The sequence below is a fragment of the Strix aluco genome, chromosome 16, assembly GCF_031877795.1.
Source record: "Strix aluco isolate bStrAlu1 chromosome 16, bStrAlu1.hap1, whole genome shotgun sequence".
Classification (NCBI taxonomy): Eukaryota; Metazoa; Chordata; class Aves; order Strigiformes; family Strigidae; genus Strix; species Strix aluco.
In genome coordinates this window covers 20746460-20765220 of record NC_133946.1, presented here as the reverse complement: position 1 = coordinate 20765220, position 18761 = coordinate 20746460, and the positions used below count along the sequence as shown (strand labels likewise).

The following is an 18761-nucleotide window of genomic DNA, read 5'->3' as shown; positions in this document are numbered from 1 at the left end:
CCAGATTACACAAAAGCCATGTGCCCTTCTATATCACAACATTATCAAACACTATCAATTTGCCAAATTTCCTCTCAGTTGAATACTGTTAATAATTCACTGAAACCTCAGAATCTCATGAACAAATGCTCAGAAGCCCAAAAAAGCTTTGCTCCAGAGCTTCATTCTAACGCTTTTAATTATTTAATTCATCACCTTCTGCTCTAAGTGACACTACTTTGGGACATAGTTCTCTGCAGCGATATCTAAGACTTGCTTCAATTCTGTGCCAGCACAATTATTCTTTTAGATTAAGATTTATTTATGGGATACTAATGCAAAAAAAAAAAAAAAAGGGAAAAAGACATCTCCTTTAGGAGAATGTCTCTTGAAACGTCTCTGGCCTCCCTGGTGCAATTGCTAATGTCCATGACTAGACCAGTACAGATGCCTGCTTTGACCATATTTTTAGATTTAAACAGTGAATTTCACTACCTTACTCCGGGGAGCACTTTGTAACAAACAAGCAGATAATTTGTCCAACTTTGTCTAGTGTTTGAACAATAGGTAGACAGGATGATCTTTTTGCATTTTTAAGAAAATTCTTCCCAAAAAAAGGGGGACATAAGGGAATCAGACTGTGTTCTATCAGACATTCTTTCAACAATTAAGAAATACTAAATATCGTCGTGTTTATCCAACATCGTGAAGAGGATTTCCCCACCTCAAATTCAGAGGTAGAATGCCTATATCGTTTTCAAAGCAGGCAGTACATTAAAAACTACTTCTTGTCCATGAATCTGGCTTCCACATAATCATTAAGGTCCTGAAATACGGCTCTCTAGGGCACCCATATCCACCTGCTCCTGCACACGAACCTTGCATCAACTCTTTTGCAGGCAGCAATTTTAGATACTAGTTCCAAGCACCATGGAGAAGTCAAAACATCTTTTGAAGAGGTTGTACCTGAGTGTCTCAGTTTGTCACAAAAGCCTCAGGTAAAACCTGAGATTTCAGGCCATTAAATGACACTTGTAGCAATGTAAACATAACAAACATAACTTTTCTTTCAAAAGTTTTCTGAACCATGTGAATGTGTTTCCTTTCTTCTCAAATACGTCTTGTTATGCTAAATATCATGTTAATATTAATGAAACAACAGACTCCTCAAAAAAATGGATAAAAGTATCCAAGGCAAAGCGGCACATGAGAACAGCAATTGTTTTCTAAGAATGCACACAAGTATGGCTGTATTACTCACCTCAATTTTATCTGTTTTTGCATCTCCCCAGTAAAGCTTGTCTTTTTCAAGATCCAGTGCCAAGCCATTAGGCCAACCTAGGGACGTATTAACCAGAACTCGCCTTTCTGAGCCATCCAAATAAGCGCATTCTATCTTTGGACTTTCACCCCAGTCGGTCCAATACATGTACCTGTAAAAAAACGAGGGGAAACATTCAATGCACATAACGTACAAGATGAAAAAGTGTCAAATCTGTCCTGCTTTTGGAAGAACTTACTAACTTTCTGCTTCCCGAACTGGAGCAAACAAGCCAACTCAAACTGTAATGAGCAATGACAATATAAAGTTTGAGCACTAAATAAATTAAACTATTAAAAATGTGCAGTGGCCCGACTCTTTCATAGTTATGATAACACTGAAGAAGCAAAGAAATTTCAACCAAACACACAATGTACAGGTTCACTGAAGAACACTATATTTAGAAGTCACATTTTATACACACGGTATCAAAGGGATAAAGCATGGTAAAGCCAGTTATTTCCAGAACATTTGACCAATAATACACACATAATCTCACAATTTGCAGATTTTCAGTTTCAAGAGACCATAAACTGGATCCAAATACTATCACAGGGCTATCAAAAACCACAAAACTTACCCCATGACAGGATTGAGCACTATTGCTCGAGGTTCATCTAGGTTTTCTGAGATAAGGATCTTTCTTGATGTTCCATTCAACCGGGTCACTTCAATGCGGTCTGTTCCAGTATCAGTCCAGTAGAGGTTCCTCGCCACCCAATCCACAGCAATACCATCTGGATGGTTGATTTCTGTGGTTACCAGAGTCTGTGCTCCAGAGCCATCAAGGTAAGCCCGACGAATTGCCCGGACATCATCATCAGTCCAGTAAATGTAGCCTTCCACAGGATCATAGTCTATGGCAATTGCATGTCTGATATTGTCTATCTGGAGAATAATGTCAGTGAAATCTGGCATGTCCAGGGATATTCTCCTCAAGTCAGTCCTTCTAGCAAGCAGCAAGACTTCTTCAGCACCTGGGGAGAAAACCATTCATGGTATCATTTCCTTTACTACTGATGCGAACACTTCAATACAGCACAGCAGGCTGTGAACTGCCACTGCCACTATAATAATAAGAGATTTCTTTAAAATAAGGACATCAAACTTTCACTGAAATATAAACTTGTCTGAGCAGGAAGTTATTCCTAATCAGTTCTTCTCACCTAGCTACTCGTGCTGGCACTCTTATCTCACAATGACAGCCTCCTAAACCAATATGGAACATGCCAATCTCTAGCTTAAAAAAAAAAAAAAAAATTGGTGGGGATAGGTCCAAATATTTCATCACATTATGTAGAATTCCTCAGCTCAGCCAAACTTCCCACTAGCTGTATCAGTGCATTAGACATGGTTTTCACACACAAGCTCTCCATAATAAATGACAAGGGCTAACAGAAGACTTGAGTATTTTGTAAACAAATTACATTAATGATTTGCTCCAGACGGCCCAACAAGAAAGCAAGTTGCAACTGCAGCAAGTATTTATCATCTGGCCAGAGTTGAGGCAAAACTAATTCTAAGGCAATAGGATTGTTTCTTGTTCTTTTCTCTCCTCTATTCTTCCTCCCCACTGCAAAGTTTCGCTGCTTGCGGAGAGGGTGCCAGACAACAACCTGGAGCACATTTCAAAGACAAATGGCATCTTCAGTGTCATTTTTCTGGCAACTTCTTTTATCAGTATAAAACCAGGACACACAGTAAAACATCCAGTTTCGTAGCACATTTCCCCCACATTCACCCATGCACGCTTCAGCACAAATAGAGCAATATGAGTATGTGTCTTTTTCCTACTCTGTACTAAATCAATGCTCACAGAATCACAGAATCATTCAGGTTGGAAAAGACCCTCGGGATCATCGAGTCCAACCATCAGCCTGACTCTACAAAGTTCTCCCCTACACCGTATCCCCCAACATCCCATCCAAATGAACCTTAAACACACCCAGGGATGGGGACTCCACCCCCTCCCTGGGCAGCCTATTCCACTCTCTGACCACTCTTTCTGTGAAACATTTGTTCCTCATGTCCAGTCTGAACCTCCCCTGTTGCAGTTTAAAGCTGTTCCCTCTTGTTCTGTCACTAATCACCTGTGAGAAGAGACCAGCACCAACCTCTCTACAACGTCCTTTCAGGGAGCTGTAGAGAGTGATGAGGTCTCCCCTCAGCCTTCTCTTCCTCACACTGAACAGTCCCAGCTCCTTCAATCTCTCCTCACAGGATTTATTCTCCAGGCCCTTCCCCAGCCTCGTTGCCCTCCTCTGCACTCACTCCAGCACCTCGAGATCTCTCTCGTATTGAGGTGCCCAAAACTGGACACAACACTCCAGGTGTGGCCTCACCAGTGCAGAGCACAGGGGAAGTGTTGAGTACTTTGAAAACTGACAAGGAGTTTTTATCGTTTAGCAACACTGAAAAACTAGAAATCAAACAAAAGTCACTTGTCCCATTTCATCCAGACCAGCAAACAACAAAAGGAGGTGTTAACTTCCAGTTCCCACCAACAGCCCAGACTGAATGAAAATGGCCAATACGGGACATAGCTTTTGAGCCTACTAAGAATAATGGAAATTCAAATCCTCATGAAAATATTATTCTAGAAATAATTCACACCTAGGCATGCATATGGGGTTCTGGAGACTGAGAAGTTGAATCTGTTGCACATCAAAACAAAATTCACGGTCACTGTGCTGCTATTTGCTTTTGGGTTTGGAAGTCAGACCTTAGTCTCCAAATAGTATCTCAGAGGCTCTGAAAAGAAACAGTGCTCAGGCTGCAAATATATAGTAAAACAATCTGGAAAAGCAGTGTTGTAACATCACCCAAACAAGTTTGCTACACAACGTGAAGGACACGGTTTGATGTGCACTTTGAACTACCTCAAGTCACCACAGCTCCTGAATAAAGTGGCACTGTCCTTCTCCTTGCCATGGGCTGCTCGTTCTCACTTCTACATTACGCTTTCTCGCACGCAAGCACAGCACGGCTGTGTGTTGCAAACCACGCTGAAGAGCTGATCCAAACAACAAATAACTCAACAGATATAAAGCCATCAGCCCAAGTTAACAACCAGACCGGTTCACTGCAGAGCTCCACAAACACGTGTGCTGCCACGGGGCGGGACTCCAGCAAGAGTGCTTCTTCCAGCAGCGTTAGCTGACAAGGTTTGGTAACTACAGCATCAGTTGCACCAACAAACTTTGAGGGAAGGCTTGGGTAGAAAGAAAGCAACAATAACTCAGAGCTCAAAAACCACGTAAAGAAAAGGGAGGAGGGAAAGCCCATACATTGACAGCAAAGCAAGAGAGATGTCTACCATCAAATTTCCTTAATACAGATTTTCTAACTTCAAAGGTTGCAAAATAAAACCAGGTTTTCAGGAAGAGTGTATCTTATGCTTGAAACTTCTGCTCACTTCTCTGGACATAGCAAAACTAGTAACCTGTTGCCCAAGTTAAGAAGGGAACAGCCCCAGGTGACCAGACAACTTGTAAGGCATCCTTCCTCCACTTGCCCCCTTAGGTAAGCACAGCAACAGTTTTTCACTTTTGAAAGTTTCCTCTCTGTTAAGGGAACAACATGCATCAGTAATGCTTAGAAGGCACTGCTAGCAAAACCATTCATTTTCAGAAGATTTATGAATTTCCTGGATTTTAGTACCTTTACTAAATAAAAATAACGGGATACCTAAAACAGTATTTGATATTATGCTCTAAAATGCTGGTTTACTTCCTGAACAGTGAAGAATCAATCATCTGATCAACTGTTTTCTTAAAAGAGACCACTGTGGACAGAAGTCCAATATACAGCTTATACCTCCTCTTCTACCATGCTCCTTTACTAGATGTATATTCCAACAAATCATCTTCGAAAGATTAACTACATATAATGGCAAACAACACGAACGAAAGGCGACACTGTCAGCTACTTCACTGTATACTTCAGAGTACATCAAATGCAAGACAGTTCCCAGACAGTTATTTTAAAAAGCTATCTGGGAACAAAAGCAATCCCCAGGCTGTGATGCTGTTCTTGCTCTCTACATCAAGGATTACCCCAGGAACAGTAGTCTCAGGGCTACGCTGACATCTCCACATTGGAGAACAAATCAAAACCAAGACAATATGGAGAGAATCAACTTTAAGCAGAAAGGGAGGATCTCCAAAATAATAAAAGGGTTTGTATTCAAAACTGGTCTATGCAGTGTTAAAAATGGTATTTTTATGGAGCCTGTTCAAAAAGAAAGGCTTTTAGATCTCTTGTTTCATAACTTGTGTTGACATTTAATAGAAGTACTTAACTGGTATCAAGTCCCATGGTGCTAAGCATGAAACATACTTGGGTTTTTCTGACATTACCATCTCCAAAAAATTTAGTGTCAATGGACACCGGTTTGTCCAGCACATGTTAGCTTGACAACAGGAGAAATGAAAATGAACCTAGGTCATATCATATACGGACTAATATTACCTCCACATTACCTCTGACAGGTTGTCTACCACCAAACAGTGTCTTTACAGGGAAAATTTCCCGAAGGTCTTATTTCTTAACACATTTAAACACACAGAAAACATTCGATTTTCTAATGCAAATTAAAATTACACCTTAATATCCAAAGGGGAAAAAAAATATCACTGTTAGAGAGTGCCCCTGCAAACCAGGACACTGATATCTGCAAGCGCAGAGGTTGGAGAACAACCTACAACAGCACAGCCACTACAGCAGAAACAAATACCTCATCTAACCAAGTTTTATATCTTGCTTCTATGTTTCTGAAATATTTCACTTACGGGAGTCAAATTAAAACCTCCTGTTTAGTGCAAGTTAAATAAAAATTCAGGCCTCAAAACTCAACATGGAAAGGGGGATGCATCTGGTCATCCAAGTGCTCTACAAGCACAGAAGAATGTTAAATTATAAATTAATTTTATTTTAGCTCAACTGCCTCAAAAAGTGGTCAGCGCTGAAGCTGTTCAGCCACCCACAGCGCTCTGAGCTTCATATCCATCCTAACTTCTGAATTTCTACTATATTAATGTGTCTGCAACCATAATCTTAATATTAAAGTATGAGTAGTGTGAAGCAGAGAAGCATCAAATACATGCCTAGCAACTGATAACACAGCAATTACCAATATTACATGTATTTCTAAGGCAACCAACATTACAAGCATGGGAACAGACAGATAAGAATCACATGCATATGTTTTGCCTCTTCATACAACTGATTGCAGTTTCACCTTAGTTCACTGTGAGCAAGGTCAGAGCTGAATGTACCAGAGGAAGGAACTGTCACTCTAAGGCCCAAATTATGCCTAGAGATGCTGGCTAGACAACAGGCTGAAAGACACTGGTAACAGCCCCCCTAAAATTCACAAGTAAAACCAAAAGAGTCTTCAGTTCCTTCACAGCAGCAACGAGCAGACTCAGTTTTATCTCATCAGCTCTGTCCTATCTTCACCTGTGCATATGATCACACATTCACATGCATACTAAATAGTATTTTGACCAGCACCAGGACAGCCAGGACTCCTTGAATCAACAATTACAGAACAAATACAACCTCTTGCAAAGGGAAGAAAACAATCCTGTTCCTGACATATTCAACTGTTCCGGCTTTTTCTGTAGGCAAACACTACTGTAGAAATATTCCCAACCTCAGTTCTGTCCCACAGACATATATACAGCTAAAAACGAACAGGGAGAAGAAAACTTTTCTCTGCTGACCTAGCAGACCAGGAAAAAAAATAAAAAATCTTCACTTCAGCAGTTGACAACCAGGACAGTTTATTGGTAGTTGAACCGGATGCTTCTTGGGAAATTCTTCTAATTTCTGAAATACCTCTAACTGAGCCTTATGGGAAAAAGAAATAATAAGAGCAATAAGCTACTTGGCCAATTTAAAGTTCTGGCTGCTTGGCAACTTATACTGTAGACAGATTTAAAATTAAGTCAAACTATTACACAACAAGACCCTTGACAGACATGCATCTACAACTTTGGACATTAAAAAACCATGTGAGCAGAGAAAATGTTATCACAGTATATCTCATTATGTTCCACCCCCTGCTCGAAAGTTGGTAAAAGATCACTATCGTGGGTAATTTTTGATAGGTGCAAAAATCCTGGCTTTCATTACAGCACGGTTTAAAATCACAGTGTTGGTTTATAACCGTATTTGCCCCTATTAACAAATTTCTGCTAGAGAAAAAAGAGTTGGCAGCAGGCTCTGAGCACACACTAAGAGATGAGAACTTGACATTGGTTCTCTCTAAAGACCTGGACAAACATGCTTGTCTGGCTCATTAGTTTTATCTGTATCATGGAGGTATTTTGATTATTAATGTCGGTAGGAATGTTTTCAAGGCTGCAGAAGTGTTTTGCTGTGACTTGCCTAGCGTTATCCTAGATACCCTAGAACCTGCCTAATACATTACAACTAGCTATTTACCAAGTGCTAAAGTGCTATGGCATTTATTTAATTAAATTCATCTTCAAAAACCTCTCTCACCGCAGTCACTTTTGTAACCACATGATTAAGAGATTCCCAGCAGAACTGCTAACTATTATAACATGGTCATATATAACACCATACAATGAACAAAAGCCTTTTTTGGGGGGAGCAGGAATGCAAGCTATTCCAACAGCACAATTCAGCAACCAAACCTTCAGCAGCAGTTTATGTAAAGTCCTCCATGCACACCATAGAGCAGGAAAACAAAAGGAATTATGTCTCTCTAAAGTTTCCATTTAGAAAGCATTTCAAAAGACGCAAGTTCAAATTGTCGTTTTATTTTCCAACTGGTTTAAACTTTAAACTCTCTTATTTTTTTTCTCTTTTTTTATTCAGCTGAAGCTTTCTGCAGTCCTTCCACAGAACTTTTCAGTAGGTCTAATATCCATAAAAGCCGATGAACTGTCCTGGTTAACATGCATAACAGTATCTGAATTTAAAAAACAAACAGAACAGAGAACAAAATAATACCATTCAAGGCAGTTATTTCTCACTCCCTGAAGATTATATTCTCCCTCTGCAATCAAGAAATCCTATAGAAAGAGGTTAAGAGACTTTTTTTTTTTTTTGCTCATACATGTGACATTTTTCCCCCATACCCAGTAATCAATTATTTTTAATATCCATGCTAGGAATAGTGTTTGCTTTGATTTGGTTGGTTTGTGCTCTCATTATTAGAAATTCATGCTTCAGTGCTGGAAATGGCAACTGTATTCTATTTGCAAAATTAACTGCAATCAGAGCTGACAGCAGTGAAGCCGGCCATCTCACCAGCTTGACAAGAGCCTTTTTTCTTCTTCCCTTGGCTCACTTCACATTTGACAAGTGACAAGACATCTATAATACAGTAACAAATGCTCCAATTTATTCACCCAACCTAAACAAATGTAGACTGCAGTGGCTGCCTCTGCTAATCTACGCCAGAAAACGCCATGCTATTCCTTTCCCATTTGTCTGTCTGCTAATTAGGCTAGAACAATGCTCCATTGTGGGACTCTTCCCCCAGTTTTATGTATGTGCATGTGCATGCATCTGCATGTACAGACTCAGTCTGTTTACAGGCAACTTTGGAAATCTCTGTATTTGTGGGGGAAAAAAAAAAAAATGAGATAAACCGTAAAAATGGGAAAGCTTTTAGCTCTTCTCCAAAGAAAAAAATAGTAAGCACTTTTTGAAAAGAGTGTGTTAGAAGTACTTTGACTGTAGGCAACTCTTTCACAAGCTGTTTGATTACAGCTATCTCAGCACTCTTGATAAACTAAAAAAAAATTTATTAAAAAAGCAAGGGATTTTGCTACTTGCTGCAATACAGCGAATTACCTGGCAAAGTTTTAGTGTATGGCAAAAAGGGGGGGGAGGATGGGGGCGGAATATGGGAGTGGGAGAAAACATCATTCTTCTGTATGGACTGTATGAAAACAGGTAGTGTTGCCACGCTGTTTAATAAGCTTTACAACATTTAAAACAATTACAACATCTTGCACAAGGGTTTGGCATTAGATGCTCTTCACACCACAGGAAAAATGATGCAATGAAACTCACTACGAGACCTTTAAATCAACAACACTGTATAAAACTCCATCCCAGCTATTCAACTTCCACAGAAAATAAAAATATTTAAGGAGTTGAAACAAACTCTGGTAATACCTAGAAATAAATGGAAAGTCTTTTTATATATTCTCCTTGGATACCTTAACATAGCCAGCTGCAACATGAACAGCTCTACGCACCCCAGGTCAGGTCTTTATTTCTCTTCCAGTCTGAGAGGGAGAGAAGAGCACTGCTTCACACTGTGTGATGGCAACGGGCTGGGAAAAGCTGGCCATGTGCTCTCCTACTTGACACTGCGGACGGGGGAGAACATGCAACGCACATCAGGTTTCCCATTTTAAAACAGAAGAGTTGTGTGCGGTGAGAGCATGCAACCAGCAAAGCAGAAACAGGAAAGGTTTCTTTGAAAGAATGTTTTGAGTGCCCACATTCAGACAGGACTTGATTGAAACGAAAGGTAAGTAGGCATAAGGAAAACTAACACTTGTGACAAAGAAAGGAAATACCAGAGCACTCACATAACTCAGAAATTACATCATATCTGTCTGCACGTTACAGTGAAAAGCTATTGTCTGCTGGTTCTTCCCTTATCTCAGTAGCAGACCTCTAACAGTTACTTTGCCTGAACCAGAAAAAACCCCTACAGTTCAGAGTTTTAACACATTCATACAGCCACGAAAAAACCCCCACAAACAGAATATTATTTAAACTGTACAGCTGGTAAGATCATCAGCACAAAACAGCTGACTAAGACAAAAGTAACGTTTCATCCAAAGAAAGCTTTGCAGTACAGAAGTCATAGTTACCCTACTCTTAATTTAGGACTGAGCTCCTGTGAGACACCTTAAGTTTGTACATACCCAGTACTACACTTTCAAGCACAAAGCTTTGTAAAGTTACTACTGACGGAGGAGTAGATAACTCTTATGAAGACTTAACTCAAAACAGCATTAGTATAACAGTCATAACTGCACTGGTAGTAACCAGAATCAAAGATCAGCATAATTGTCTAGCTAAGCAAAGAATTATGCAGAGGTTTCATCCAAGCACCTCAACAACTAAGTCTTACCCCCCCACCCCGAGGTCTGTTTATACTATACGTGATTTAAAGAAGGAGAAGAGAAAGTTGCAAATGTGAAGTGGTAAATCTGAATGTTGGCTTACAGTATCACAGTCCCAGCTTCTACTTTTTATTAACAAAAAAATGAACATCCCTTTGCACGGAATTCTTAATAACAGTTCATCACAAGCCATAGGAAAAAGGATGGGCCAAGAAAAAGTCTGTCAGAAATCCCCACCACTACAAAAAAAGGGTACAGTCTTAGGATGCTGGTATTTCCTTCCAAAGCATGGTTTTAAAGTTTAAATGGACCTATTCTCTGCTGGAGATACACAACCCCAACGGCTCAGAGTTAGGAATCACGACGTTAGAAGTGACAGCCATTCTACCATCTAGTTAAACAGTTTTGATGGCGACACCTTCAAATACAGATGATGATCAAGAATTCATTACAACCCAACAAGATACATAACTAATTTTTTGTTTTAAATACTGAACATAAATACACTTCCAATAGTTTTTCTACAATCCCACTTCTGTTGACTTCTAAACCCAGATGTTTCCCACTCACCAAGAGACTCTAGAACACATTAGTTTCTCTGCACTGCTGTCCTCCTTTACACGAACAGAAATAAATACTTCACACCCCCTTGGCCCTCTCTGAGGTTGACAGCTGTATAATGCTTTGAAGTTTAAGCATTATTTATTATGTTCCAAGGATGATGGAGGCAGAAAATTCAATTCTGAGCTAACACAATCATCTGTCAAAGTGTAAACACCATGGAAAAAAGTCATAAACAAGTATAAATTAGGGTTTGCAAATCTAGGGAGTGTCTCAAGCTCACTGTTGCTATACTGATGCAGTAAAATAGAGTTTGGCCACCTAATGTTTGAAGAGGCAGTCAAGCTACAGCAGCTTAACAAGTTACCACTGCGTCTTGGTAACTTTGCATGTGGATGTACCTAGCCCATGGTGAACACAAGATAACAGAGTTTACCCAGAAACCTTTTCAGTGCAGACCCAGGGTGTTTTTCTCCTGCAGCATAAAACCAGAATCAATCCAGACACTAAATAGCGCTGAAAAGGGACAGTGTCGCTTTTTCCTTTATACACACACAACCCCTAACCCCAGGCAGAATGAGCTAGTTACCACCTCTAACCAGACAATGTTTCAGAGTCATGGAATGTGGTCCTCAATCTGAAACATGCACCAAAGCCTGAGAAGAGAGTTTCATTCACTAGCTTGGCAAAACCACTGACAACAAAGCTAGAAGATGATATGGCAGACCTTCCAGAATGGTCCTCGCTCCCCCCCAGGTTTCTTCCTCCTTACAGCACATTTCTAATGAAATTATAAACAAGGCCATTTCCATACGAGGCTATTTAATTTCATTGCTACACAAAGTACTCCCCACTTAGGAGGATAAAAGTTGTTATGACTAGAAAGTAATGTAATCCTTTCATACAGATCAAATAAAATCATAAACATACTAACAAAAGCAAGGAGAAAAGACTCAAAACAAACACTATCTACACATGAATGAAAGAAAAAAAAACACTCATGAAATTTTTATGAAATGGAAATAGAAGAGGTAGATTTTCTCAATTGTCAGGTACCCATTGCTGGACACTACAACCTTTTCTGGTGTACTGCAAAGGTACTTCAGTGAAATATAGTTCCAGATAATACTATTTCTTACTGAGTAAATAACACCCTAGCACATTGTTCTAGTGCTAAAGAATCAATAGGATGTGTTTGGAGTAAGTAATATAACACGGGCCCAGATGCAGCGAGTAAAATGCTACTTTCTCACTCAACCCACTGAACCTCATTTTCATAGCCTGGAATCAGGATAACTTTTCACCTTGCAGGAATGACCATAGACTACTTGTACATTTGTTCTATTATCCAAACTTTCTCTCTCATCTGGTGCAAAACCCACAGGTGTTTTCAGTAGATCATCTGCTGGCTGGAGGGAAGACACCACTACGATTAGGGAACTAATGTGGCTGCAAACATTGAGGGAGATGTCAATGACACAAATCCCTCCTTCAGAGAAGTAATCTTTAAGAAGCCCCATCTCAGCCTAACAAAGGAAAAACATGAGATCGACAATTCCTTGATAAGCAAAGGGTGCATGATACCCCTTTGGGAGTGCAGTAGGGAGAGGGGAAATGAGTAAGAACTCCTCCAGAACTTCTGGGTAACATCTCCCTACGGTAGTCAGACACCAGGCACAGGACAGAATAACACCTATGAAGTCAAAGCATCTTGCAACCAAAAGATCACGGTTTTCCACATTTCAATCACAGAGTGGACAAGGAGGAGGCAGCTGTCAAGGTTCTAGGTAATAAGGTGAAATAGAGTTTTTCTTTTGTTTATTTTCCTCATGACAAAGAGACTAGGACATGAGTGCTCCTTCCCAGTACAGCCCCAAATCAAATCGAGCATATAATCCAAGTTTATCTACTGATATACAAGATTTCTATTCCAGCATCTTCTGAGTGCTAGAAGACAAGATAGTTATTTTAGGTTATTCACACAATGCCAGCAGAAGCTTTCTCAGCTACCTGAAAGAGATAATTTACAGCAATTATCCAAACAACCAATGTCTCCCTAGCCCTTCCCTTTCACAAAGGGGCTGTTCATCTCTAATTAGCAGTTAATCTACTTAATCAGAAAGTCTGGATTAGTCCATACTGTTTCTCTTTATTAATCGGGAAGACCTGTTAGCAAAGGGATCTTCTGCTCTGCTGGTTAAATCCCATGAGAAGAAATACTCTGCAGTGGAGGGATTTGCCTACCTGCTTGTCTTGCCTGGAGGCTTGGTCACGCAAAGAAACTGATGATTGCTCAGCCAAGGAACTGCAGACACAGAACTTCCAAAATGTATGATGTGCACCAAGAAACACACAGGAGATGAGAAGGAAGGGCCTGAACATTTCTTCCTTCAGTACTTTTCTATCTCCTGCATAAAAACGAGTATGAGCCCTACGCTATCAGCCAGCAGGTTCCAAACCCACTGTTTTCTGTTTTGCGTTGTGAAGAATGGCAAAGAGAAATAAGACACTGGGAATATTACCGAACCCCGACCAACTGCCTCAGCAACAGGATCAAGGATGAATAAGGGAAGCTGACTCTTCAAATGCCTGAAGCCAGCGCCGCCTTCTCAAATTATGAAAATGTAGGGTTTTTTCTGGTGTTCATTTGAGAAAACAGAATCTCCTAGTTCATTTGAGAAATTACTGCTGTCATACCTTCCCAGCAGAAACCCCACAGCTCCCACCACCATAGGAGATTGACTCAACAGCCAAAGCTGTCCCACTTTCAGGCAAATAACAGTTGACTTCAACTGGAGAAATATATCTCTGGTGAGTTGAGGTCAACATGCCATATGTCTTAAATGACCACTTACATTCTGACATACAAGGGGCAAGATTACTGCAAAAGCAGCTGGCTAGTCAAACATCTAGACTGAGATATCTTAAAGGAATCAGATTTCTAGAAAGTACCCACCATCCATTTGAAGGGGGGGAGCAGAAAAGGGAAGAAATTCTCCTCGTTACTGCTCTAAAGCAACCAGTCTCCTGCCATTAATTAAGTAGAAGGTTCTGAAAATGAGCAGCTTTTTTAGTTTGACTCATATTACGTATAAAGCTGAAGATATTGCAGCCGCTCTTATGCTGGCTTTAAGAAATGCTCACACTGACGTACGGTAAGAGTTTAATTTCCACATGTCAAGTAGCATGAACTCTCTCTTCTGTAAGAGTAAGATTTGCTGGAGTAAAGAAGTCATCAACATAACTGAGAATTCAGGCACTTGTTTCAATGTCAAACTTGCCAGCTATGTCAGCAGGCCATGCACAGGTAACCTGTGACATACTAAAAGTACCTGCACTTGAGCATTTATGATACACATATAGGGTATATATACACAGTTTTGTTTTTTTTTTTTTTTTAAGCATTCGTATCCTAACTGGTAAGCCAGTTTAGCTCAAGACAATAAAGCTGATCCTCCTTCATTCCAGATGATGTAAGGATTTAAAATATAAAACAACAAACACTTTAGGGTTATTAAAAGGCATCAAAAAATACCCATAGAGGATCTTGGCTGCAATCCCTGGTCCCAGGGAAACTTATGGGAGCTCTGTATGATTTCAGTAGGACCAGGTTTTCACTACCATCATGAGATGAACAAGTCACGTTTCAGTGTACTTTACTCAATTTATCAATTCCCCTTGAGATTATCTCTAGTTTAAGAATGAGAAATTAAAACTTGAAAGCGTCTTTTAAAAATCTCACACATTTATGTATAAATATATATAAAAGCACCTCAGAAGAGGAAACCAGAAAGAACCAAGTGCCACTGAAGAAAAAAGACACGTTAACAACCAAAATAGTATCATTTACCCACGTAGGGGACCAAGCAGGCGCTTGCCACTGTACCAGAGCGTCTTCTATATCCGTAATTCAGCTGCAGTATGTAACAGGTCCTGCCTTTTAGAGGGATGCAAATACCCAAATTTTCTTTATTTCTGCTCTATACTTTTCCCTCTGTCAAATCTTAAAGCAAGTCACTAGCAGGAGTAAATGTCATCTTGGACATTTACCCTTAACATATTAATCAGCTGAATTTTTTTTTTACACAGCCTTTAGGAAAAGACCCCCCATTGAAGTAATCTATTACTGAGCATTGCAAGCATCAAGCTTACAAAGCTATCCACAGTATATGGACATTTATTTTTTCCTAGTTCAGTGATAATACCAAGGTAAGCAGAAGCCAAGGTACCATTACTATATTGTTGCTTTTGCAGCAAAATTCTTTGTCTTCAGTTATTGCAGAAAATCATTTATGTTTTTATAGCCCTTGCTGGAAATGGTTGTGCTCAGTCTACTTAGAATCACAGAATATCTGGAGTTGGAAGGGACCCATAAGGACCATCTAGCCCAACTCCCTGTTCCTTGCAGGACTACCTAAAACTAAACCATACGACTAAAAGAGTTGTGCAGATGCTCCCTGACTTAGATCTACACTGAGCAATGCTCAGCGTAGTAAAGGAACATACTTGAGTCGGCACTGCCCTTAATTCCAGGCATCTCTCCTTTGTGCAAGCTTCAAATTACCAAGAGCACTTCTCTGAGTGTCTGGCAAACGTCGAGGTCATGGACAGAGAAGAGATACCTCGTACAGATGGACATCAAGATCTTACTGGTGTTAAAGATCAGAGCCCGGATTTAGCACATAAGATAGGAGTAGTCTAGCTGTGATGAAAGACTGTTGATGCAGTTTGCCACTAAACAGTTCCCCACTGCCAAATACTTGCTGAAGTTGCACTTGATGTCACATTTGTCATCTACTGTTTGCCTGGCATGCAAATACACCTATTCCTCAACCACCCATATGCCTTCTTACCGAGAGGTCTCTCATTTTGCTTTCAAGTACAAGAAAGGGAACAGACTCATCATCTTCCCCAGCACAAACGGAATGAAGTGTAAATGGAATCGGTGTCAAATGAAATCCCCGAGAGATTTCAGTGCAAACAATGCCTACAGAAATGCACAGAAAGGTTTGGAGTTCTTCTTCAGCAAGCACAAGAAGATTCCTCTCAATGGAAACTTGAATTTGGAGAGGAATTTAGACATAACAAGTGTGTATAATGCTGAGGAATGTTAAGATTTATCTGCCACAGGTTGCACAGGAAACAGAGAAATCACCAGCACAGAATGAGCAGATAAAATATTGTCAGGGAGCTTCCCTTATGTTAGAGAGTAAAATATATCATGCAAAATTAAAAGGAAGACTGCAGAAATTAGTATCTTCCCCTCCAAGCTCCAGAGAAGATAAAGAAAACAGAGCTACTGTTTGCACAATTGTTGTGGGTTAACCCCAGAGGGCAGCTCAGCTCCACCCAACCACCCACTCACGCCCCAAGTGGGATGGGGGAGAGAATGGGCAGGATAGAAGGGAGAAAACCAATGGTTTGAGAGAAAGACAGTTTAATAGGTAAAGCAAAAACCATATGTGCAAGCAAAGCAAAACAAGGCAAAACAATTCACTCCTTCCCATTGGCAGGTGGGTGTTCGGCCGATTCCAGGAAAGCAGGGCTCCATCGCGCCTAGCGGTGACTGGGAAGTCAGACAGACGCCATCACTCCAAATGTCCCCCCTTCCTTCTTCTTCACCCCGGCTTTTATTGCTGAGTACAACGCTGCATGGTATGGCACATCCTTTTGGTCAGCTGGGGTCAGCTGTCCCAGCCGTGCCCCCTCCTGACCTCCTGTGCACCCCCAGCCTGCTGGCTGGCAGGGCAGGGTGGCAACAGAGAAGCCTTGACACGGCACAAACACTGTTCAGCACTAAGTCAAAAAGTCCCTGTGTTATCAACACTGTCAAAACATAGCACCAATTAACTCCAAAAAAAAAAATTAACTCCATCCCAGCCAAAACCAGTACAGCAATTTTAGAAATGGATCAAAAACTAATGACACCCAGGCCCAGTGGAATTGCTACAATGAAGTTGCATAATGAATAAAATTCTGTCGCTTTTACTGAAATATTTTATCCATATACTGCATTACACATTTAACGAGAAACAAAAGTAAAATTGGAAAATAGTTTTTTAAACCTTGGGGTACACAGCTTCCAAAGCTGCATGGATCTGGACTAATTCTGACATTGTGTAGCTCTGAGTGCACTTGCTGAAGTTAAAACCATACAATAAAAAAAGATCATTAGCTGAAGTCCTAGTTTATCCTGCTTACTACAGCTCCAGAGCCACAGAGATAAGACAGTAAAAACTTGGGAGGACAAGGTGGGGAGTATTTAAGCTTTCACTCAAAATGTTTTGTGATATCAGCCATGGATGATATGCTTTAAAATTCTGTCAAATTAATTTTAGTTCATATACAATTGATTTACTTGGTACCGTGATATCAAAAAATGATGTGCAATGAGAGTAAAATCCTTTGGGAATGCAACACCAACAGGCAGAGGGGATTTAGGAAGTCAGAGTGACCACTTACAGGGAAATATATCCACTTCTAAGAAAAAATATGAGGCTTTTGGCATTCTTTTAGAAGGCCTGCAGCAATAGCTGTATGCCAGCCACACTGAATACAGCACAGGGAAATTATATATTTTCCAGAAACATAAGAGAACCAAGCTGCTGAACGCTGCTTATAGAAACCAGCTCAATCTTGGAAGGATGCATACAGAAAGCTGTTGTAGTAGAGACTGGGATGAGGGTTTAATCACAATTAGCTAATGAAATATACAACAAACCTCTAGACTTGTTTGAATGTGATTAAACTGAACCACATGGTCAAGTCAAAGAGGGAAGGAAAAAGCAGGGGGAGTCATCCAACATTTTGAGACTGCACGTCCACCTAGCAGAGCAAAAACTGCTCCACGAAAGCAGAACAGGATGGAAAGATCCTGGCTTCATTTTGCCTGGAAACACTCATATTAAGTGGTGCAAATCATAGCACAGGTGCACCAGAGCTGTAGTCAGAAACAGGTAAATTCCTATCATTCACTATGCACCAAGGAAAGCAAGAATGAGAAGGATGAGGAAGGTGAAGCTGCTCAAAAGAGATGACATGCAGCTACCACCTGAAGACTCTGCCCTGCAAGGTAAGAAAGGTTCAAATTGTGTACAGTTGGAGACATGATAGGCTATTTACAAAGCTTTTAATACCTTCAATTAATACCTAATACTTTACAAAGCTATTAATACCTTCATCTTTCTCGCAACACTTCAAACTACTACGAGCCCAACAACAGAGCTCACTAAATCCTAGAAGGGAACAAAAGCACAAAAGGAGAAGGAACAGCTGAAAGAAGCCCTCACAGACTAACAAAAGACTCATGAATCAAAGTAATTCCATTCATAAAGATAAATATCATCCTTAAACAAAGAAAGAAAGAAAAAGAAAAACCTCAGGGTAGTTCTAAGTCAACAAAATTACTGAAAGAAGGTCCCCAAGAGTTTAAAATTTCCACACTTCTGCTCTGCTTTCTAAACTGGCCCTGCTTGTCCATTGCTGATCAAATCAAACTTTGCTTCCCTGAAAATATGCATAGAAGACACATAATTTTTACTTTGGTCTTAAGACTTTGAGTAATTGCATCAGAAAGCATCTAAAGTGAGAAAATGAAGATTAACTAAAGCAGGCTTACAATTTTCTGACTGCATGAATAAAGAGCTAATTAGGTAGAATTACACATCCCTTTTAAATGACTACATCCAAACCTCTGTTCCTTTCTCAAACATCCATTTCTCAAATATTCATGTCATTGCTCAAGCAGGCTTAAAGAAGACTTTCAGACGAAATAA

The 18761-nt window shown here is 40.1% G+C and overlaps 1 protein-coding gene across 3 annotated transcripts in view; it reads right to left on the bottom strand.

Moving 5' to 3' along the window:
- LRP5 (LDL receptor related protein 5) overlaps positions 1–18761 on the bottom strand; it is a 167073-nt gene that overhangs the window by 86678 nt on the left and 61634 nt on the right. For all 3 annotated transcript variants that reach the window (XM_074842650.1, XM_074842651.1, XM_074842652.1), the window contains exons 6-7: positions 1881–2277; positions 1241–1412 (exon numbers count right to left, since the gene is read on the bottom strand). In XM_074842650.1, coding sequence (XP_074698751.1) covers positions 1241–1412; positions 1881–2277 — 569 coding nt within the window. The remainder of the gene's footprint in view (positions 1–1240; positions 1413–1880; positions 2278–18761) is intronic.